Raw genomic sequence first — 20,180 nt, forward strand, 5'->3', positions numbered from 1 at the left:
GGCACTACGTGGTGCGTCCATGTCTACCGAGTACCCGTCTCTTTGTTCCCTCAACTTTGACCCTTCCCGTGTCTTGTTGAGCCATGGACGCCATCTTCAGACATGGCCTTTACAAGCTCCGAAAATCCGTCGTGCGTCCAAGCGTTTCTTGCTCGACGCCCAGAAACCACAACTCTTCGCCTATACCACCCAAGCTTCACCAGACGTCCTTTCTCGATGGCATGCGAGGCGTGGCCGCCCTGATTGTGGCCCTGTTCCATACAGGCTGGGCCTACGACGCCGGCATCGAACAGGGCTACCGCTCCGACGGCCCGAGTTCCTTGATTTTGCAGCTTCCATTTCTGCGGCTGACACATGCCGGCCACGCCATGGTCTGTGTCTTTTTCGTCATCGGCGGCTACGTGAATGCCGTGCAGCCGATACGCCTGATGTACGAGGGGCAGTGGGACAAGCTGTTGGTGTCGGCGAGCTCGAGCGCGATGCGCCGCGGAATCCGCCTCTACCTGCCGGCTGTCGTGGCGATGCTCGTGTCCGCCATCACCGTACGCCTGGGGTGGTGGGATGCTTCGCGGGCCAACATTGAAGCCCACATGTTCGGATATCCCGACTTTCACCCATATCGCCAGCCAACCATGTCTGCGCAGTTGGCAGACTGGTGGCGTCACACGGCGGATCTCCTCAACCTCTGGGACTGGGGGCTACATTTGCCCGTGTACGATCCGCACCTGTGGACGGTGCCCGTGGAGGTGAGGAGCTCCCTGGTCCTGATGCTGGTCCTCGTCGCCTTGAGCCGCTGTCGTCCTGTGGCCCGCTGGCTTCTCCTCTTGCTGCTGATGCTGTTCAGCGCCAGCCACGGTCGCTGGGAGGTGCTTTTGTTTCTTGCAGGGGCCTTGATTGCCGAGGCAAACTTGCGCGGCCGTCAAGAATGCGACACGCTACCAATGGCCGCCGAAGGCCAGTTGGACAAGGAGTCGGACGCGGGCTGCCAACTGCTGGCGACGGCTGCCAGGGGCAGAAGAGATGCATTGTGTGCCGTCGTCTTTCTAGGAGGCCTATACATGCTCTCAGCGCCAGACGTGCACACCGGGGAGTCGCCCGGATATGTCATCATCTCGTCCGCCGTGCCACGGAGTTTCGGAGACACAAAGAGGATTGTTCACGGGGTCGGGGCGGTCATGGCCACATGGGCCATCTCTAGGTCGTCGGTGCTGCAGAGGCCCTTCCTGATGCGGCTGCCTCAGTATCTGGGCCGGATCAGCTATTCGTTGTATATCGTCCACGGCCCCATGATGCACGTGGTTGGATACACGGTGACGCCGGCCTTGTGGGCATGCTTTGGCAGAGACACCCCGTCCCGGTGGCTGCTGGGGGTTGTTCTGGGAAACGCATTCACATACGTCCTGATATTCGCCGTGTCCAATCTCTTCTGCACGTGGGTAGATGCTTCGTCGGTGAGTATCAGCCGCGCGTTTGAGCGGCTGTGCCTGGGGCAGTTAGGAAAATAGACGTGACAGCGGCCTTTTGCTCTTTGCAAGATGCAGTCATTGCTCGCGTGTTGTGCCACTGACACGATGCAGCATTATTTGAGGTATAAAAAAAAGGAGGTAAAGGAGCCTTACTTGTATAATACGGATTTGTACAGTTTCAAAGATGCTCAACTTCCAAGGCGAATTTCGAATGCTTGGGCTGCCTTGCAGTCTGATCTCTGCCCACTCGCCCACCTGCCAAGGCGAGTACCTGATAGAGGACGATGATGTAATATAGGCCACTGTTTGTGCCACTAGAGGATCTCAGACATGGCTGAATCACCAAAGGTGGGTCGTGGCCGGGTACTCGTCGGCTAAAGCAACGATGCCCCGTGCACCACCTGGAAGGCCCAAGTCTTTGTGACAAAAGGTACAGACAATATATGGGACAGTTTGAAATTGTATCCACCAAAATTAAAATCATCAAGATTGAGTCCAATTTCGGAATCACACGTTGGCAAATATAGTCATGTAACATGTTATACGCGTTGATTTTCGTCTTGGTTTTGCCCATCCGGCCCACACCGACGTCAGATGTCAATGGCCAAGCGGTTATAAATTAAAGGTGGCCGATGCTGACTCACCTCAACTAGTGCCTCTCCGCCAACACGGCCATTCTTCATGCACGTCCAGTCGACATCTCGCCTTGTGCGGCAACGCCTCTTCACCTCGCGACCGAAGATAGATGACAATGTGCGGCTTTAGGATACACGCATAGGGCTGCGCACTCAGGACTTTGACGCTCACTGCGAAAGAATGGCGACGTGAGTTCAAGTTACCGATCCCCAGCTCACTCTACCGCAGTACCCAACCGAGCTCGCACCACACCACATCAGATTGCTCAGGTTCCATTTGCCTCGGCAGCCATGCTGACAGTGGTCATCTTAGCACCGTAAGCATCTTGTCGCTGCCCTTTCGGCGATCGACGCAGCTGTCTCTAGCTTCCGTCATCCGACAATACATCAACGGCAAGTATGACCAGCATCCAGACATGTTCAAACAGGACCTCGAGGTCATCGATGCTCTGCGTCAAGATGCCATCCACGTTCGCGAGCCACACTCGAGTGGCATCAAGAAGCTTCAAGCTTATGCGGGACAACTGGCTTGGATAGGAGGCAAATTTCCCATCGATGTACGTGGTTCCTCACAGCCCTGCGTCTTGTTCGTTCTGAACAGGACTAACCATGGCCCTCCGTCATTTTCTCGTCGCGGCAGATTGGCGCGGAATTCACCTGGTATCCTGCCCTGGGTTACAACACTGAGCGACCCCTGGTGCGAAACAACTTGAAATATGAGCTCCTCAACGTTCTTTACAACCTGGCAGCCTTGTACTCGCAGATCGCGGTCAACACGCCTCGAGGGACGTCCGAAGGCATAAAAACGGCCGCCAACCAATTTTGCCTCGCCGCCGGAGTGCTTTCCCACATGAAACAAGAAATCGTTCCCTTCCTTCGAATGTCCGATCCTCCAGAGGATATGGATGAACATACGTTGGAATCCCTCATCCAGCTGTTTCTTGCCCAGAGCCAAGAGTGCTTTTGGCAGAAAGCTGTTGTCGATGGTTACAAGGATGCGTCGATAGCAAAGTTGGCCGCTAGAGTATCCGACCTATACAATTTGGCGGGAGAAGCCGCCATGAAGAGCGAAGCCATCAGCAGTGCCTGGATCCACCACATGACTGCCAAGCACCACCACTTTGCTGCTGCAGCCCAGTATCGTGCTGCCTGTGACTGCCTCGAAAAGAGGAAATATGGAGAGGAGGTCGCCAGGCTGAGAGATGCTGTTGCTTGTGTTGCAGAGGGTCTCAAGGAAACCAAAGGCGGTTATCTCAACAAGAGTGTTGTCGACGACCTGAACGGGCTCAAGAGAAAGGTGGAGGAGGACCTCAAGAGGGCCGAGAAGGATAACGATATGATATTTCTGAGTAAGTGAGGATTTTTTCTTCTCTCTCGTTTCCTTGCCTTATACAGAAACCATGGGAAACTATGATTAACAAGCATTAGACCCCGTTCCACCCAAGTCGGAGCTCAAGTTCCTCGAGAGAGCCAACCTGGCAGTGGCTCGTGTGCCGCCTCAAGTGGCCAACCCGTTCGACTTCCTTGGCGACCGAGCGGAGTTTGGCCCGGCGTTGTTTTCCAAGCTGGTGCCTTTATCTGTTCATGTCGCCGTTTCCATATACGAAGAACGCCGCGATCGGTTGGTCAACCAAAATATCATCCAGGACTTGGAAGTTCTCAATGACAAGATCCACTCCTTGTTCAGCGCCATTGGCCTCCCTGGCTCGCTACAGGCTTTGGAAAAGCCTCTTGGCTTGCCCCCAAGTCTAGTGCAGCATGCCGAGGAATTAAGACAGGCAGATGCGATAGGGAGACTTCGAAAGAGTTTTACCGACATTGACAAGCTACGGGCCGCCGACATTGCCATCTTTGAGGAAGGTAAATTGGCCCTGGCAGCCGAAAAGGAAGAGGACCAGAAGGCGAGGAGGAAGTATGGAACCGATCGGTGGACACGACCAGAAAGCCAGAGTGACGCCCAAGGCGGAAAGCTGTGGGGACACGCTGGTGAGATTGAAGGGTATTTTGCGAGCAGCGCCAGCAGCGACGGTGTCGTACGGGAAAAGTTTACCGCCAACGAGGGTCTGCTACACATTTTGTGCGGATCGGACAGGGGCCTGATGGATTTCGTGCCATCGAGCTCGCAGCGGGACACGAACCCCGAGCTGAAGGCATCCGTCGGCAAACTACGGAGTGCATACAACGACATCCTCAGGCTCGAAAGCAGAAGAAGGAAAAAGGTCGAGGCGCTGCGCGAGAATGCGCGCAAAGACGACATCAAGCCGGATATCCTGAAGGAGGCTGCCAGGTTAGAGAGAACGTACCCTTCGACTGCGATTGTTCCGGCTCACTTTGAGGACTTTTTCGAAAAGCGCCTGGATCAGTTATATGAGCCCGAGCTGGACGCTCTGGACAAAGAGTCGGCCGAGCAGGAAAGACTGCTGAAGGAGGTGGAACGGGCAAACGCGGAATTCGAGGCCCAGAAACGCAGATGCGGCGACCGAGGGTCTCGAGAGCGAGAACAGGCATTGCAGAAGCTGGATAGTGCATATTTCAAGTACAAGGAAATCATCAACAACCTAGAAGTGGGCAGGAAGTTTTACAACGACCTGAACAAGATTGTCGGGCAGGGTTTCCGAGATGTCGTCAAAGGCTGGGTCGCACAACGGCGCATGGAGGCCAGGGTGCTGGAAGAGTGAGTTCAAGTTTCCCCCTGTCCAGTTCTGAGATGATGCATCACTTGCTCAACACGGCCGTGCGCAGAGAACTCAGCATGCCGCCACTGTCGACGCTCAACTTGTCCCACAACCACACGCCCTTGCAAAGATCTTTGAGTTCTTCGGCCGCAACGCAGTACCGACCACGACAGCCTTCTTACTTTGCACCTGAGCCGGTCGCACCGCAACATGCAACGTTGCCCCAGGGACAGCACGAGCATGCAACAAGGCAGCCGATGTCGAACCCGGTTGAAGCGTCGATACAGTCTTGGGCCGGGGATACGGTACAGCAGCCACAACCCATGGCGCCGCAGGCAACAAGCCCAATGACGACCATGTGGAATCCGGCCATGGGGATCAAATTTGGCGGCAGTACTACCAGTGGTCCGCCGGCACCAGGGACGGATCGCGGACAACAAGCAGGCAGCGGATCAACAACCTGGAATGCCGCGTCGGGCATCAAGTTTGGCTGATGCAGCGCCGGTAGCAGACGGAGCTGGGAACACGGGGCAAGGGGAAAGGGGACATGAGACGGGCATCTACTACTCTCCAACTTCAGTAGCCCCTATCAGAACACATGTATCGAGCCCAAGGGCAGTGCATGCAGACTGACCGGGGAAGGTACATGTGACTTTGCAATGCTCATTGGAGTGATGACTCTCTAGTACATGAGCCAAGGATGCGTCCTACGTGCTTGGTTAGTCCGAATTTCCTTGTACAGTGTCCGAGACACATGTCGCTCAGCACTTGTCTGGAGTACGGGCGGCAGGCCCTCTCGACCGGCTCCGATGTTTGAATTCCTTCTTGGCGCGTTGAACAGGACGTTGAGGAGACGCTGAGCAACACCGCAGGTAGTCGGTGCAGCGGGCGAATGGGTGCAGAGATTGCACCGCCGTCATGTCGTGTGCGGGCGTCATGAATCACCGACGGGGGAGCACACGCTGCAAGACACGCGAGCAGGCTGGGTTGGGGAAACAGGCCCGGTCTGTAGCTGCCAACGGGTAAAAACAAGAGAGGAGGAAGAGACAACGAAGAAAAAATGATCAAACACCATATTGACGTCGATTAGCCAAGAGGTGGCGGCACGGCGCTACGCTGCGACGACAAAGCAAACGCCGTGGCCTCGGCCGCCGCCGCCGCCGCGCCGCCGCGAATTTCCGAGGGGGTAGATCTATTCTGTCATTTTGCTTTTTTCCCCTCTTCTCATCAGCGGGATTTCGTCAAAGCACCAGGCGCTTCTTCCTGTCTCGCCTCGGGCTGCGCCAAGTTGCGGTGCCGCGGGTGGCGGCTACGACGGCCAAGGCCAAGCAAGGAACAATAGGAGACTATTTGCCGGGCCCAGGGTGAGACTTGACGTTGCGCCAGACCAAAGGAAGCACGTTATTGTTGTCTGCCTAGTCGGGTCATTCATTGTTCTTGGAGGCAGGCGACGACAATGCGCGCTCCGTCCCCGCGCGGCCAACCGGGACTGCGAAATTCCGCCACGTCACAAGTCAATCGCCTTTTGAGAGCGTGTGAATAGGAAGACCCGGGAGCTTGGGTGGGGCCTGGCCGGCAGAGCTCCCGCGACGACGACTGACGACCCGGCATTGACCTTTGCTGCTGCTGCTGCTGCGGTGGCAGTCGTCCGTCGCGGCAAGTGGCCGCCGTCGAGGGCGTGGTGTATCGCGAGGCCATGTTGCTTCCTTGCTCCTGCGTGCTGGCGGACGGACGGTGAAGACGCAATGAACCAGCCGAGTGGATTGGGAAGTACACGGAACCGGCATACGGAGCCCCAGACCGATGACTATAGCTATAGCTCTAGCTGGAGCTGGAGCCGGAGCTCTAGCTGCAGCCACAGCAGCCAGAGTGCCGCTGACAAAGGCGGCAGCAGATGCTGTGAAATCGTCATGTGGCTTGCCAAAGATCACAGCGAGGGCTGTGCGAGGGCGAGGGAGCAGACTGCACTCCCGGCGCCGTGGTACATGTACACACTCCACGAGGGTCGCTCCGCTGCACCCCGTCCTGGAGACCAAGCACCTAGATGTACTCCTTGGGGGGCGTGAAATGACGACCTTGGCTGGCTGCTTCACGGGTCCCTCGGCGTCGCTCGTGGCATGGCAGATTTGTATTGTGGCCGGTGGCTAGGGAGTTCAGCCGCGCCGGCGTGAGCTAATGAGATATCTGGTGGAAAAGCCTCGCAACGGGGAACACGAAAAAAAAAAAAGAGAGGACATGCCAGTGTCTGACATGCCCTCCCACAAACCCCAAAGCGCCCGTCGGTCTTGATCTACAACGACGTCGTCCAGGCGAGACTCTCACAAAGCACCAGACGTTCACCAGAAACCATGGCCGCATCTACGGCTGGCATCATGCTGCTGCTTCTACTTGGCGGCATCGCCTATTTTCTCCTGCTTGTCGCCTATCGTTTGTGCCTGCACCCCTTGGCCGGCTTCCCGGGGCCCAAGCTAGCCGCGGCCAGCAGCTGGTACGAGTTTTATCACGACGTCATCGGCCGAGGCGTGTTTTGCTGGGAGATTAAGCGCATGCATGACAGATACGGTATGGCGTCCTGCTCGTCCGGATGGGAAACAACAGGCAATAGATGCGTGCAAGTGCTGACCCGGGCCGACTGCCCGCCTCGCCAGGCCCCATCGTCCGGATCAACCCGGACGAGCTTCACATCCTCGACACGAGCTTCTACGAGGAGATTTACGCGCCGGCGTCCAAGAAGCGCGACAAGTACGCCGACTACGTGGTGTTCCTGGGGGTGCCGACGGGCGCGTTCGCGACGTGCCCGCACGACCACCACCGGGTGCGGCGCAAGGCCCTCAACGTGTCCTTTTCCAAAAGGGCCATCTACGAGGCCGAGGGCCTGGTCCGGAACAAGGTGCGCCTCCTCTGCGCGCGCCTCGGGGGCATCGCGCGGGCCGACGGGGTCGTGCGGCTCGACGCGGCCCTGTTCGCGCTCGCCAACGACATCATCACCGAGTACAGCTTCGGGGAGGGCTACGACTGCCTGGGCAAGGACGACTTCCAGGCCGACTTCAAGGGCGTGCTGCTGACGGCGGTCGAGGCCGGCGCCTTTATCCGGCAGTTCCCCTGGGCGGTCGGGGTGGTCAAGGCCATGCCGCCGGCCGTGCTGCGCCGCGTCAGCGCCGCCTTTGCGAGCCTGCTGCAGTGGGAGGCCATTGTCGACAAGAGGGTCAGGACGCTGGTGGCGGCGCATGGGGGCGACGAGAAGAAGAAGGGGGAGGAGCCGCCGCCGCCGGCCGCCGCCGACAGGTGCGTCTTCACGACGCTGCTCAACAGCGACCTGCCGGCCGCGGAGAAGTCGTACCAGCGCCTGAGCGACGAGGGCAAGTCGCTCATGGGCGCGGGCAGCGAGACGACGTCGTGGACCCTGACGCTGCTCCTGTGGTACGTCGCGCGCGACGCCCGCATCCTGTCGAGGCTGCGCGAGGAGCTGAGAGACATGCCGGGCGGCGACGGCGGCGACGGCGGCGGCTCGCTGCTGAAATGGCTCGAGCAGAGGCGGTACCTGGTGAGTCGGCCAACACACGGCCCAGCCCGTGCCGTGCCGCGATGTACATTACATACATGCATGCTGACGAGACGTGCCCCCAGAGCGCCGTGGTCAACGAGGCGTTGCGCTTCGACCACGGCGCCATCGGCCGGCTGCCGCGCATCGCGCGCGAGCCGCTGCGGTACAGAGACTGGGTCGTGCCAGCCGGGGTGAGTCGTCGCGTCGCCGGGAGAGAGAGAGAGAGGGATCGCTGGCCCGGCTGACCTGGGCACAGACGCCGCTGAGCTCGACCAACTACTGGGTGCACATGGACGAGAGCATCTTCCCCGATCCGCACCGCTTTTCGCCCGAGAGGTGGCTCGACGCCGAGCGCGCCGGCTTCCCTCTGCAGAAGTACCTGGTGTCCTTTTCCAAGGGCAGCCGGCAGTGCGTTGGCCAAAAGTAAGCCCCCCCCCCCCTTTTCCCCCCTCTCCTTGTCCTTCTCCTGCTCGACTCACGGCCCGGGACGTCGACGCCTTGGAGCGTCTGTTTGCTGACGTTGCGTAGTCTTGCCACTGCCGAGCTGTACCTCACGGCGGCGGCGCTGCTTGCGCGCTTCGACTTTGAGTTTGTCGACACCACGGAGCGGGACGTCTTGCCGGCGCGCGACTGCTTCATCCCGCGGCCAGTGGTCGGGTCGCGCGGCGTGTACGCCAAGGTCGTGGACAGGGATGGCTCGGCTCTGCAATGAAGGGGATGAAGGGGCTGGGGGATTGGACGGGTTGGGATTCGTTTTTCTGGGAACCGTTTTTCTTGGCTCGTCGCTGGTCTACAGGGAGAGGGGTCGGGATGTGCCGCCGGGTTTTTCAAGTCTTGCTTTCCATCTTGCGACTGGGCTTTGGGCTGGCGAGGAGGGCAGACAGGGGATCGGTCAGTCAGTCGCCGCAGAGCGAACGGGAGGGCTTGATGAATTCAAGACATGTGATGTGCAGTCTGTATACGTGCCGAAGCTTGTGTTGGAAAGCAGTAACTGTACTATACTAAAGACATTGATTGATTGATGCGCGTGGTATATCCCGGGCGAGGCTTTTTTCCTTTTCTTCCCTTTCCTCCTTTTTTGATTGTGCCCAAGACTACGCGCCGTCGTGCATCAGACGGGCCCGTGTCGAATCTCAGATGCCAGATATCAGGCAGGGCGCGGCTGAAGCGGGAAGCAAGAGCAGAGAAAGAGGGAGAGACGAGAGCAGAGCAGACGGGTTGCCCAAGACACGGGGGCGTGGTATATCGGAAGCAGGACGAGAAGAGCAAGCAGACGGTTTTTTCTCTTTTTCTCTTTTTCTCTTTTTCCCTCCCCGACGGCCGCACGGGCGGCGACGCGTCAGGCACAGGGGCCGTAGGCCATGATGAGGGCGTCGACGGTGTGGTAGGCAACGTAGGGCAGGGCCATGCTCAGGCGGCCGTAGGCAATGGCGAACCTGTAGACGTCGGGGGTGATGCGGCCCTGGCGGCCGAGCAGCTCGCCGGCCTGGCGGAACAGGTCGTCGGAGCGGCGGTCGAAGCGGCGGCCCCAGCCGGGCTCCTTGCCGGGGGCCAGCAGCTGGGCGTGCCACAGGTCGTGGATGCGGCCGACGAGGCGGGCGAGGTCGCCGCGCACGCCGGTGACCTGGGCGCGGGCGCGGCGCAGCAGGTCCCGGGTGCAGGACCAGAAGCGGTCGGCGCCGTGGCGCGCGACGTAGGCCTCGAGCACCTCGAAGATGCGGCGGTGGCGGGCGCGGCAGAAGCTGTAGGGCGGCGAGGTGGCGGCGATGCGGCCGTCCTCGCGGCCGCCGAGGCGCGCGCGCTTGTGGCCGCGGAACAGCTCGCACAGCATGCCGGCCAGGACCGTGGCCATGGTGTCGAGGGCGCGGTCGAGGCCGCGGCCGCTCGGGTACAGCAGCCGCAGCAGGTTGCGCGTCTCGCCCGTCAGCATGTCCGTGTGCAGGTCCATGACGTCGTTGGGCACGGCGGAGCCGACGAGCGCGTCCATGCCGGCGTCGTCGAGGTAGGCGGCGCCGTCGCTGCACATGTAGGCCGAGCCGATGGTGTCGAAGCCGCGCGCCGCCGTCAGCAGGCGCGGGTCCAGGCCGGTGGCGATGTGCGACGCGCGCGGCGTCGTCAGCGCCCGCGCGTTCTCCGTCCCGTTCATGGCCGCGAGGTAGCCGAGCGAGACGCGCCAGAAGCTCCGGTCCCGGCCCGAGAGCCCGTCGTCCAGCCCCGGCACCGCCGCCCGCGCCGCCTCCTCAAAGGCCCGGAACCGCTCGCTGTACGCGTTGGCGCCGCGCGCCCAGTTGACCCCCGTCAGCGCCGCGTACACGTAGTTCTCGCGCGACGAGTCGGCCTCGAGCCCGAACGCCTGGCACATCATGAGGTAGAAGGGGAACTGCGCGATGATGGGCGGGTCGCACTCGAGCCCCGTGAGCAGCCGGCCCCAGGGCGCGAAGTGCTCGTCGCGCGCCGCCCGCGACGAGTGGAATTCCGCCTGCACCGCGCCCGCGTTGCCGTTGTCGTGCGCCGCCAGCAGGATCTCGGCCCCGACCTCGAGCGTCACCTGGTACGTCAGCTCCACGAGGTCCAGGTCGTGGAGGCCGCTTGCCGCCGCGCGCTCGCGCTCGAGCAGCGCGTGGAACTCGGCCCCGAACGGCCGCACGAGCTCCGTGCACCGCGCCGACGGCCGGTAGCTGGCAAAGGCCTCGCGAACCCAGCCCGCGAGCCGCGACGTGAGCGGGAAGCGCCCGATCCGCCGCCCTCCGCGCGCGGCCAAGGGGGACGGCCGGAGCTGCACCTCGCTGCGGCTCCAGTACCGGCGGCTGAAGGGCTCCTGGCCGCGGACGTCGTCGTAGTCGTCGTCGTCGTCGTCGTCCTTGCCGGACCGGCGTGCCTCTCGCCGAGCGTCCGGGCCGCCGGACTTGAGGCAGCGCAGGCCGAGGCCGGTGTAGCGCATCTTGCGCGTGTTGATGACGCCAGCCGTGGCCGTGGCCGTCTCCGTCTCGACGTCCATCTCGGCCGGTCTCGCTTCGAGTGACGGCATTGACGGCGAGCTGGGGGCCTGAGTCAAAGGTGGGAGGAGGAGGAAATGTGCCACAAGATACAAGTAAGCAGGGTCCAGGTGTCACCAGGTCCACGACGGCCTGATGCCCGCGAGCTCTCTGTGGACGGACATGATGCCGACGAGCTGGCCACGAGCGCTGCGCGAGCTTTAAATTCTCGTCCCCTCGATCCCGGGCGTCCCGTGGCTTCCGCAGCTTCGCCGCCCAACCGTCTATCCCCCAGCTCCAGAGTCTTGTCGAACCCTCGAGTGGGTGCGCGGCGCCGTCGCCGTGGCTCCCTCCCACGCGCAGATCTGTATATGAGGCTCCTTTGTATGCCCTCGTCTGAAGACGACAAAACAAAAACCAAACGGCAACGTACCGCCTCCCTGGCCAGCAAGCTCCCCCAAACGCCGCTCCAGCTTGATAGCTTGTCTTGTCTGGATTGTCCCGGCGCCGCGTCTGCCCACAGGAGCTTGCCATGACGTCCCATGAGCGATTGCTGCGGCGCAGACATGACAGATTTCACCCGAGAGCCGCCAGATCGACATCGTGCTGAGGTGGCTTTCCATGCACCGTCTCGAGTTGAATACACGCCGCGGCGCCCTTGGCAGCCACAACCCAAAAACGCCGCTCGCGTCTTTCTCGTGGCGGGGAGGGTACGTGTAGCACAAGCCGGCGCTGCTTTCTAATCAAACCACACGACGGCAAAACACCTGAGCTTGCGCGGTCTGCGCCGTCGGCTCCCTCTCGTGGGGATCTGGCCCAGCCGTGGCTTCGAGCACGGAGCACCAGGTCGTCGGTGCCCTATTCACGAGCCTCAACAATAGCAACGCACAATGCTTGGTAGGACCTCTTCATCTTGGCCTGTATTGGCGCCTTCGCTTGGCGTCTTTTGTCGATTCACCGTCGTGGGCGGGGAACAATCCGTGCGCCGCGCCCTGTCCGCACCGAGGCTTTGCAAAAGAGACGCTTGACAATGGAGGCCTTGTTGCCATTGCGGCTGATGGCGCGGTGAGGGCAAGACATTCATCCATTCCCCCAGCTCGATTCACCGTCTTGGAAGGGCCGTCAAATTATATACCGGAAAGCGAGTCTAGTCTACATACACGCGGTTACGAGGTCACATGGCGACGACGTCAGAAAGGCCCCCCTGCATGTCTCGCCTCGCCTCGCCTCGTCTCGTTCTGGCCTGGAGACGATTCGCACGTGGCAGCGTGGTAGTCGGCGCAGAGCTGCCCGTGGCGACCCGACGTGTGCGTCATACGACTCATTTCTGAGACAAGGCAAGCCGGCCGCCGACGTATCAGAGCCGCGGCTTGACGTTGTCGCCAAAGGTCCATCCCCGGGACCCGTCCCAGTTGATGGACCACGCCATGAGGCCCTTGAGCGATCCGTTGTAGTGATCCCACGCCTGCCCGACCAGGCCGGGCGCCATGAATCCGGCGCCGGCGCCCGGCTGCGCGGGCAACCCGGGAACCTGCATGCCGTAGGGGACCCGGACCGTGGTGCCCTGGACCACGAGCCCCTTGTCCAGGCAGTCCGTCTGGGCGACGAAGCCCCGGACCGTGCCGGCCGGGTACGCGTCTCCCGCGCACCCGTACATCTCGCCGTTGTAGTACTGCATGTTGAGCCACCACAGCCGGCCGCTGTCGGCGTACCTCTTGATGACGGGCAGGTAGGCGCCCCAGACGGACCCGTACGTGACGCCGCCGCCCGTCACGTAGGCCGTCTCGGGGGCCATGGTCAGGCCAAAGTTGGGCGGCATGCGGCCGAGGATGCCGTCGATGATGCGCATCAGGTTGGCCTGGGACGCCGACGGCGCGTCGATGCTGCCGCCGCCGCTGAGGCCCGTCTCGATGTCGATGTCGACCCCGTCAAAGTTGTACCTCTTGAGGATCGGGACAATGGTCGACACGAACCTGTCGGCGACGGCCGCCGAGCCGAGGTCGATGCCCGCGGCCGCGCCGCCCACGGACAGGAGCACCGTCGCGCCCGCCGCCTTGGCCCGGCACACCTCCGCCGGCGTCGCGACCCTGACGTCGGCGTCCATGCCGTCCTCCCACAGGGCTGTGCCGTCGGGCAGGATCACGGGGAACGCGGCGCTGATCACGTTGTACCCGTGCCGCCGGATCTGCGCGTCGTCGATGGGCGTCCAGCCGAGGGGGGGGTGGACGCCGTTCTTCGACCCGTCCCAGTTCTCCCAGTATCCCTGGAGGACCTTGCCCGCCGGCTTCCCCTTTGTCGCGCACCACGTTTCGTTTTGGTCCTGCGCAAGAGCCAGCGTGGGACCGAGGAGCGTGGACGGCATCAAGGCTGGCAGCAGTGCCATGACGAGACGCCCGCTGACGGAGGCGCCCATGTTGAGATGGCTCGGAGACGATGCCCTCTCCCTCTGCCGCTGCTTCTGGTCGGGTCACGAGTCAATCTTTCCACTGGTGAGCCCACGGGGAACGTTGTTTCGAGAGTCGTCTCTTCCCAGTGCCAAAGCCCGGGGCGAGCTGACCGCTTATATCTCACATCGCCCTTGGCCAGCCAACTTGTCGACTTGGCCCGTCTTGCTGGTCGTCACACGGCCGTGTCTCCCTGACATGTTGCATGTTGCATGTTGCATGTCGGACAGGCGGATGCAAATCCTGCCGTGGACTGGAATCCTTCAGCCGTCATGACCCCAATCCAACCCTCCCCTTTGGCCCCCCCCCGAGCGGCGCAACGTAGGATAGACTGCTGGCGTCGACAACCGTCTCGTGAACTAGCAGGCCGAGAGCCAAAGTGGAGACCACGTTCACGTTCGCCGGCGAGGGCCCCGATAAGAATGTTTCACAGGGAACGGGAGATGGATTCGTGGTTTGAGACCGCATGACCACATCCCCAGTTAGGCAAGTAACATCAGGACTGTCGTCTCGACCCAAGCCGCACGTGCACTTGCACTCCTGCCAAGGGACACACTCGCTATTGATCATGGGATCTACGCTGCTCCTACGCGTGTCGCGAGCGTCGGCCGAGCTGGGGGTCGATCACGATTCACCACTCTACACTCTAGCCGCCGGGGGTTTCACGGTCTCGTCTGCCGTGTCTTCTCCTCTGTCCCGCCTACACGTTAAACTGACTGGCCGTCGGTGCTTGCGCAAGCAGCGCATCGAGCCGTGACCTACTTCAGCTCGAGCATGCTTCAAGCTCCCGCCGAGCAGATACGCCGTGGCCACTGCTCTGGTTCCCGCTCAAGATATTAAGACGGTCGTCGGGTTACGCGGACCTTGCGGCCGACCACAGCAACGTCTCACCCGCAGAAGTAGCCCAGTGAATCGAGGCTGCGGCTGTGATGATGCCCCCGGGCCGCTTGCAGGCCTACCATGCAAGGGGTGCTCTGAAATTTCATTAGCCATTTGCTTCTGTAAATAATTTCCTATGGAAACGCATCCGTTGCAAGACCAAAGGTCTGGGCCGTGCCCAGCATCAGACGATGCACGCGCGGAACCCGTACGGCGCCAGATGAAACAAACAAGTATAGGGGACTTGTTCAATACGTAAACCTTTTAGCTTCGCCGTCGGCGAGACGAGAGGCCAAGGGGTCGGCTATAGCTCGACCGGGCGAGTCTACACCGGTGCTTTTTGCTTTTTGCTATATTCACTACTGTCTCGGTAGATTCTATAGTTATCAAAGACTTGATAGGTCAGCTGGTGAGAGTCAGTTGCAATATATTAATAATATTCTTCTCAAAGCACCATCAACACGTTGCGAGAAAAGTATAAAAAGAAAGAAAAAAGTCAGATGCTAATGTAATGCTAATGTATTAGAAAAATCTTTTACCTAAGAGGTGCTTTGCTACCGAGAAGCTCGGCCAATAAAGTTTCAAGACGAGCAACCCCCATCCTCGCCTACTCGCCCCCTAGAAGGGTCGAGGAAACCAAGCCAAGCCGACTCAGTCGCCGCCAGGAAGCAACCTGCGATGACGCAGCGCGAATGGAGAGCCGGGCCCGTCCCCGTCTGCCGAAGCACATGTAAACTCTGTGTCGTATGACGCTGCTGTGCCGCGCGCTTCTCGCGACGACGTATAAGTGAGGCCCTGCCCGGCACACACGGCCTACGAGGATCGGAGCGGTAGACCAACGCCCACAGCCGCCATTCGACAGACAAACGTGCCAACATGAAGCTCTCGCTCGCCTCCTCTCTTGTCTACCTGGCCGCCGGGGCCTACTCTTCAGTCGCTGCGCCGCCGCGAGGGCCGTCTCTCGCACGCCGCGACTACGACACGGCTATATCGGTACTGACGAGTGTAAAGGACGGCTTCGGCTCGGTCGCAGATGCCGCAAGGAACTTCGAGCACGACGCTGGGCCTCTGAAGGAAGCCACATCGCGCCTCCTGGCCGAAGTTGACTCTGGCACTGCGAAAATCACCGGCATGAGAACCTTGACCACCTGGGATTGCCTTTACTTGGTCCCCCTGGGAAGAGGTGTCCAAAATGGAGCCTCGAGCCTCGCAGACAACCTCGAGGCGGAAAAGGACGCCTTTGAGCAGCATAACCAGTGCGCAACCGTGCACAGCCTTCTCCGTCTCGGTGTCGGTGCCAGCACCGAACTGGTTGATGCCATTGCGGCCAAGGTTCCGAAATATTTAAGAACAACAGTCGAGACGCAAGGAAGTGTGATTTCTCAGCATCTCGAGCGTGCCCAGGAGATGTTTGCGCCGGAGAACTGTGTCGATTCCCAGCTTGTTCGGTGAGCGGCCGTCAGCGGCTTGGCCGGACGGGCGCGGTCAGACTGTGTCGAAGGGATGGGGGAGAGGGGAAGGGCGCTTCTGTGAGGCTTGAAAAGGAGTCTTCCTCCTCTGAGCCGTTTCTGTCTGTCTACGGCGTCACATCTCACAACCACATCGCGCTCGTGTACCGATAGTCCATAGTCTGGCGTAGGATACGGCGGGCAGCCAGCCGATGACTGCGGCAATAGGACCCCAGTACTGTTCGCGACTACTGAACGCTTGTGCGGGAGCCCAGAGCAATGACGGCTGCGTGTTTGACTTTTGGTAACCTGTCGTGACGGGCGGTGTCGCGTTGACAGGGGCGGGTGGAGGCCCGGGAACACGGCTTGTATTTGATGGCCGCTGGCTCTTGATGTGGGACGTTCACTTTCGAAGAGACTGACGAAGCCACGGTGTTTGCTCAACAGTAGTGTTTGTAAAGAAGGCCAAGTAGATGGGGGCATGGCGTGCGGTGTCGGGGGGGGGGGCAACCTGTAGGGAGTCTTGCGGTTGTTCAAATCATCTCTTTAGTTGCAAATAAAACAACTGACTTAGATTCGCGATTGTCCACTGCCTCCTCGGTACTTGGCTGAAGTTGAGCAACAAGTAACTAACAAAAAGAGACATGGGTTTCTCGAGTGCCAAGTGTGATGGTGTTGTGGAGGGTTACCCGATGACTGCATCTGCAACGCCATTGACATCGGGGGGGGGGGGGTTCCCAGGGGCTTTCGCTCTCGTGGCACGTAACATGGAAGCCTGCGTTCGAAATCCACGACGACTCAGGCACAGACGTCGCAAACGTGAGCTGGCCGGCACGGCTCGGGGGAAGCGACGTGCTCGGCGAGATGGGAGCCGCAGATTGTCGCCGACGCCAAGAGGCGAGCGCCCTTCGCGGCGTCCCTTCTTGACGGATTGTCGTTGGCCTCGCCGCGCTCCTTGGCACACATCGACATGGACTCCCTGGCTTGGCGACGCCGTGCTGACTGGTCTGGTGGCAAGCCCGGATCAGGGGCATCGGGGCCCGTTTCTCACCGAGGTGGGACGGAGTACTGTCCTGGACCAAGGCAAAAGGATGGATGGTCAGATTGCCGGCTGGAAGACGGGGATGAACGAGTGCGGGAACGGGGTTTGCCGCAAGTCGTACGCGTGGAGCTCAAACTGCGTCGTCAGCACCAACACGGCAGTCCAGGGGGGGCTCACTCGGACAAGGTGCAAGGGCATCGAGTATTGTTTCGCTCCGCCAGGTAGTTGGCGGTCTACGGCCAAGACTGGAGCTTGGGTGTGACGGCTGTCTGTCGTCGAGTTCATCAGTCAATTTGCCAGTCGCCCGGCTTGTGTTTGGAACTGTCACGGTTTAGATGGACAATGTCTGAACTGTCGATGCCACATGCCTGCCGCCTTTTCCCTTGTTTTGAATGCCATTCTTTCTCCCTTCCCTCGGACCCCCTTCCCGCGGTAGTTGAATACCTCATGTGCCCGGTTGCCCTCGCCTCGAATCCTCGTCCACTCAGGCCGTGATCTGATACGTCGTCAAGACTGCCCTGTGGTCCGACGTCCACTCGTTGTTGGCGTGGTTCGGCTCCGCCGTCGGGTTGCCCACCAGCACGGCCTCGGAATCCAGCACGGCGAGCTTGCGGCCTCTGTGATAGACAAAGTCGATGCGGTCCAGGGGCTCCGGCCGGCCCTCGTTGCTCAGGTAGATGGGCGACCAGGTGATGCCGGGGCTCGCCGCGGGATCGGGGTGGACGTGCCGGAACGAGTCGACCAGCCCGGCGTCGGCCGGGTACTTGGACGACGGCCACGGGACCTGGCCGACGCCGCAGTGCCGGCCGCTGGTGGCCTCGGTCCAGTCCAGGTGAGACGGGGCGTTGAAGTCTCCCAGCAGGAAGACGGGCACGTTGTCCGCGTCCGCGATGTGGCCCCCCATCTTGCGCGTAATCTCCTCGATCTGGGGGGTGCGCCCCGACTCGGCCTCTCGCTCCATGACCCGGCCGACGCTCATCCTGTCGAAGCAAAAGTCGTACGGGCCGTAGGGGTCGTAGCCGAGGTGTGCGTTCCAGACGACGATGTCGCTCTTGCCCGGGTCCAGCGAGATCGTGACCGAGCCCGACACCGACGTCGCCGCGTTCACCCGCGTGATGGGATACCGACTGATGACGGAGACGTCGGGACCCTGCCACGAGTACCAGTTCAGGGCGCGGGCGAGGCGGGCGCCGTGGCCGCCGGTGCTCTCCTGGAACCCGACCACGTCGACGTTCTTGTCCACCAGGAAGCGCACCTGCTTCTCGTGGTAGTTGCTCACCTGCGTGCCGCCGTGCCAGAGATTAAAGGACAGGATTCGAAGCCTGTCGACGAGCGAGGCGCCCGCGGGCCGCACGGGGATGTGCACCGACGCCGACGCCGCGACGCCGTGCTTGTCCCGTGCCTCGACGTGCAGCGTGGTGTCGGCGGCGCCGGACGGGGGCGTGCCGCTTATCACGCCCGAGGGGCTGATGACGGCCCAGCCTGCGTCTCCGACGATGCTGAAGCGCGTGTCTCCGTCGCCGGGCTGGGTGACGAGGTTGGCGAGGCTGGCTTCAAACCTGTCACCCTGACGGGCGTTGTGCGTCGTGACGTCTCTCACGATGAAGCCGAACGCCTCGGAGCTCCGCAGGTGCGCGTTGACGGGCTGGGACAGCCACGTGTAGCCGCCGTCGGCAAGGAAGAAGACCCTATACTCTCCCGGGCTGAGGTTCTTGCTGGACAGGGTGACCTCTCCCACACGCTCGGGAGCCCACTCCCAAGCCAGGGAGGGCTGGACCTGGACCTGGTCCACGGGGCCTCCGCCGTCGGCAGAGTACAGGCCGATCCAGTTTTTGGCGCCGGGCCGCGTCGTGGTATACTTGACGTTGATGGGGGTTCTGCTGTAGTCGACGCTGATGGAGCCGGGGTATCTGGACGACTCGCCCAGGGAGAACCGCACCGCGGCGGCAAGAGACTTGTACTTGTCGTCGGCCAAGAAGTAGGCCTTGTACTCGCCGGGCCCGAGTCCGTCATTGTCGAACTTGACGGAGCCCTGGGCACCGGGCGCGTACGACCACCGGATGGAAGGCTGGTCGAGCTCGCCGTTGTCGGGGCCACCCCCGGAGGCATAGTAAAGGCCGACCCAGTTCCGGGGGCTCGGCGCCGAGGTTGTGTACCTGAGCTCGAGCGGACTTGCTGATGCCAGGGCCAGAGATCCTGGCTCTGCCAGAGCCAGACGTCCCGAGGTCACAGCACAGCCGACAAGACTTGCATCAAAGGCGAGGCCTAACAGGGCGGCCCGGAAGAGCCGAAGCATGATTGACGGCACAAGGTGAAGAAGAATGCGAGCGAAGGGCCGGTGAGCAAAGACTTGTTTGTTCTGCCAGGATCTCGTTGGCCGGCAACGTGTCAGTTTACGTGCTTGGCAGGGAGCAATTTATATGCACGACCGGGAGCGCCTCCGGCCTTCTACGACGACGACGACGACGACGAACGACGACGACGACGACGACATGCCATGCCAACCAACTCGAACCGGCTGCAGCCCGTGACTGACGGCCAGGGGCACATGGCGGCTTGCGCGCGCGGAGAGCGCAGAGCAGCAGGTGAGCTCACCACGACACGGAGCCGGAGGCGATGGTGGCGCAACAAGACGCCGTTTGGATTGCCGCGCCGCACCCGGCTGCCCGCAACGTGGACCGATTCCTGTGGAGAAACAAGCATGGGACATGTCCAATCTGCATCTGCATCTACGCCACGAGGGCGATGCGCACGAATCACAGGTTACACGCTTGCAGGTGGGTGAAATCCGCAGTGACCTCGAGTCCAGAGCCCCAGACGCAACACCAACACCGGCACCTTGCAAGGCCCAACTAGTCACCAGCACGTATTGTCACGAGGGACCACGACGCCGTCTCCTCCTGCCCGCCTGGCCGGCAGCAGGCGTGAGAACAACAAGACGCCGGAACCTCGCACGTGCGTTGCGTCCTCCCCCGGCACTGGCTGTCGAGGCCGTCATCCTGCCGACACATGGCCTGGCCCAAGCCGCTGCCAAGACAGACACGGATCGCTTGCCCAAGGCCCGTGGTCCTC

At 61.3% G+C, this 20,180-nt stretch overlaps 6 protein-coding genes across 6 annotated transcripts; 3 read left to right on the forward strand and 3 right to left on the reverse strand.

Moving 5' to 3' along the window:
- Positions 1–83: 83 nt before the first annotated feature.
- On the forward strand, positions 84–5,270 carry MAM_06586 (pH-response regulator protein palA/RIM20; the record flags this gene model as incomplete). Its single annotated transcript, XM_040825384.1, has 5 exons — positions 84–1,451; positions 2,245–2,658; positions 2,742–3,450; positions 3,530–4,775; positions 4,844–5,270. 5 exons carry the CDS (start codon positions 84–86, stop codon positions 5,268–5,270), a joined length of 4,164 nt encoding a protein of 1,387 aa, XP_040676595.1.
- A 1,854-nt stretch (positions 5,271–7,124) lies between these two features.
- On the forward strand, positions 7,125–9,032 carry MAM_06587 (Cytochrome P450; the record flags this gene model as incomplete). Its single annotated transcript, XM_040825385.1, has 5 exons — positions 7,125–7,338; positions 7,425–8,320; positions 8,404–8,511; positions 8,577–8,743; positions 8,849–9,032. The coding sequence occupies 5 exons, from the start codon at positions 7,125–7,127 to the stop codon at positions 9,030–9,032; spliced, it is 1,569 nt and encodes a 522-aa protein (XP_040676596.1).
- Positions 9,033–9,659: 627 nt separating this feature from the next.
- MAM_06588 (uncharacterized protein) lies at positions 9,660–11,348 on the reverse strand (the record flags this gene model as incomplete). Its single annotated transcript, XM_040825386.1, has 1 exon — positions 9,660–11,348. One exon carries the CDS (start codon positions 11,346–11,348, stop codon positions 9,660–9,662), a length of 1,689 nt encoding a protein of 562 aa, XP_040676597.1.
- Positions 11,349–12,652: 1,304 nt separating this feature from the next.
- On the reverse strand, positions 12,653–13,708 carry MAM_06589 (chitinase 18-15; the record flags this gene model as incomplete). The annotated part of the gene is made up of 1 exon (XM_040825387.1): positions 12,653–13,708. The coding sequence occupies one exon, from the start codon at positions 13,706–13,708 to the stop codon at positions 12,653–12,655; it is 1,056 nt and encodes a 351-aa protein (XP_040676598.1).
- Positions 13,709–15,494: 1,786 nt separating this feature from the next.
- Positions 15,495–16,070, forward strand: MAM_06590 (cell wall protein; the record flags this gene model as incomplete). The annotated part of the gene is made up of 1 exon (XM_040825388.1): positions 15,495–16,070. The coding sequence occupies one exon, from the start codon at positions 15,495–15,497 to the stop codon at positions 16,068–16,070; it is 576 nt and encodes a 191-aa protein (XP_040676599.1).
- A 1,522-nt stretch (positions 16,071–17,592) lies between these two features.
- On the reverse strand, positions 17,593–19,404 carry MAM_06591 (exonuclease III; the record flags this gene model as incomplete). The annotated part of the gene is made up of 1 exon (XM_040825389.1): positions 17,593–19,404. One exon carries the CDS (start codon positions 19,402–19,404, stop codon positions 17,593–17,595), a length of 1,812 nt encoding a protein of 603 aa, XP_040676600.1.
- Positions 19,405–20,180: the final 776 nt, after the last annotated feature.

This window comes from Metarhizium album (genome assembly GCF_000804445.1).
Source record: "Metarhizium album ARSEF 1941 chromosome Unknown scaffold_22, whole genome shotgun sequence".
In the NCBI taxonomy this organism is placed as follows: domain Eukaryota; kingdom Fungi; phylum Ascomycota; class Sordariomycetes; order Hypocreales; family Clavicipitaceae; genus Metarhizium; species Metarhizium album.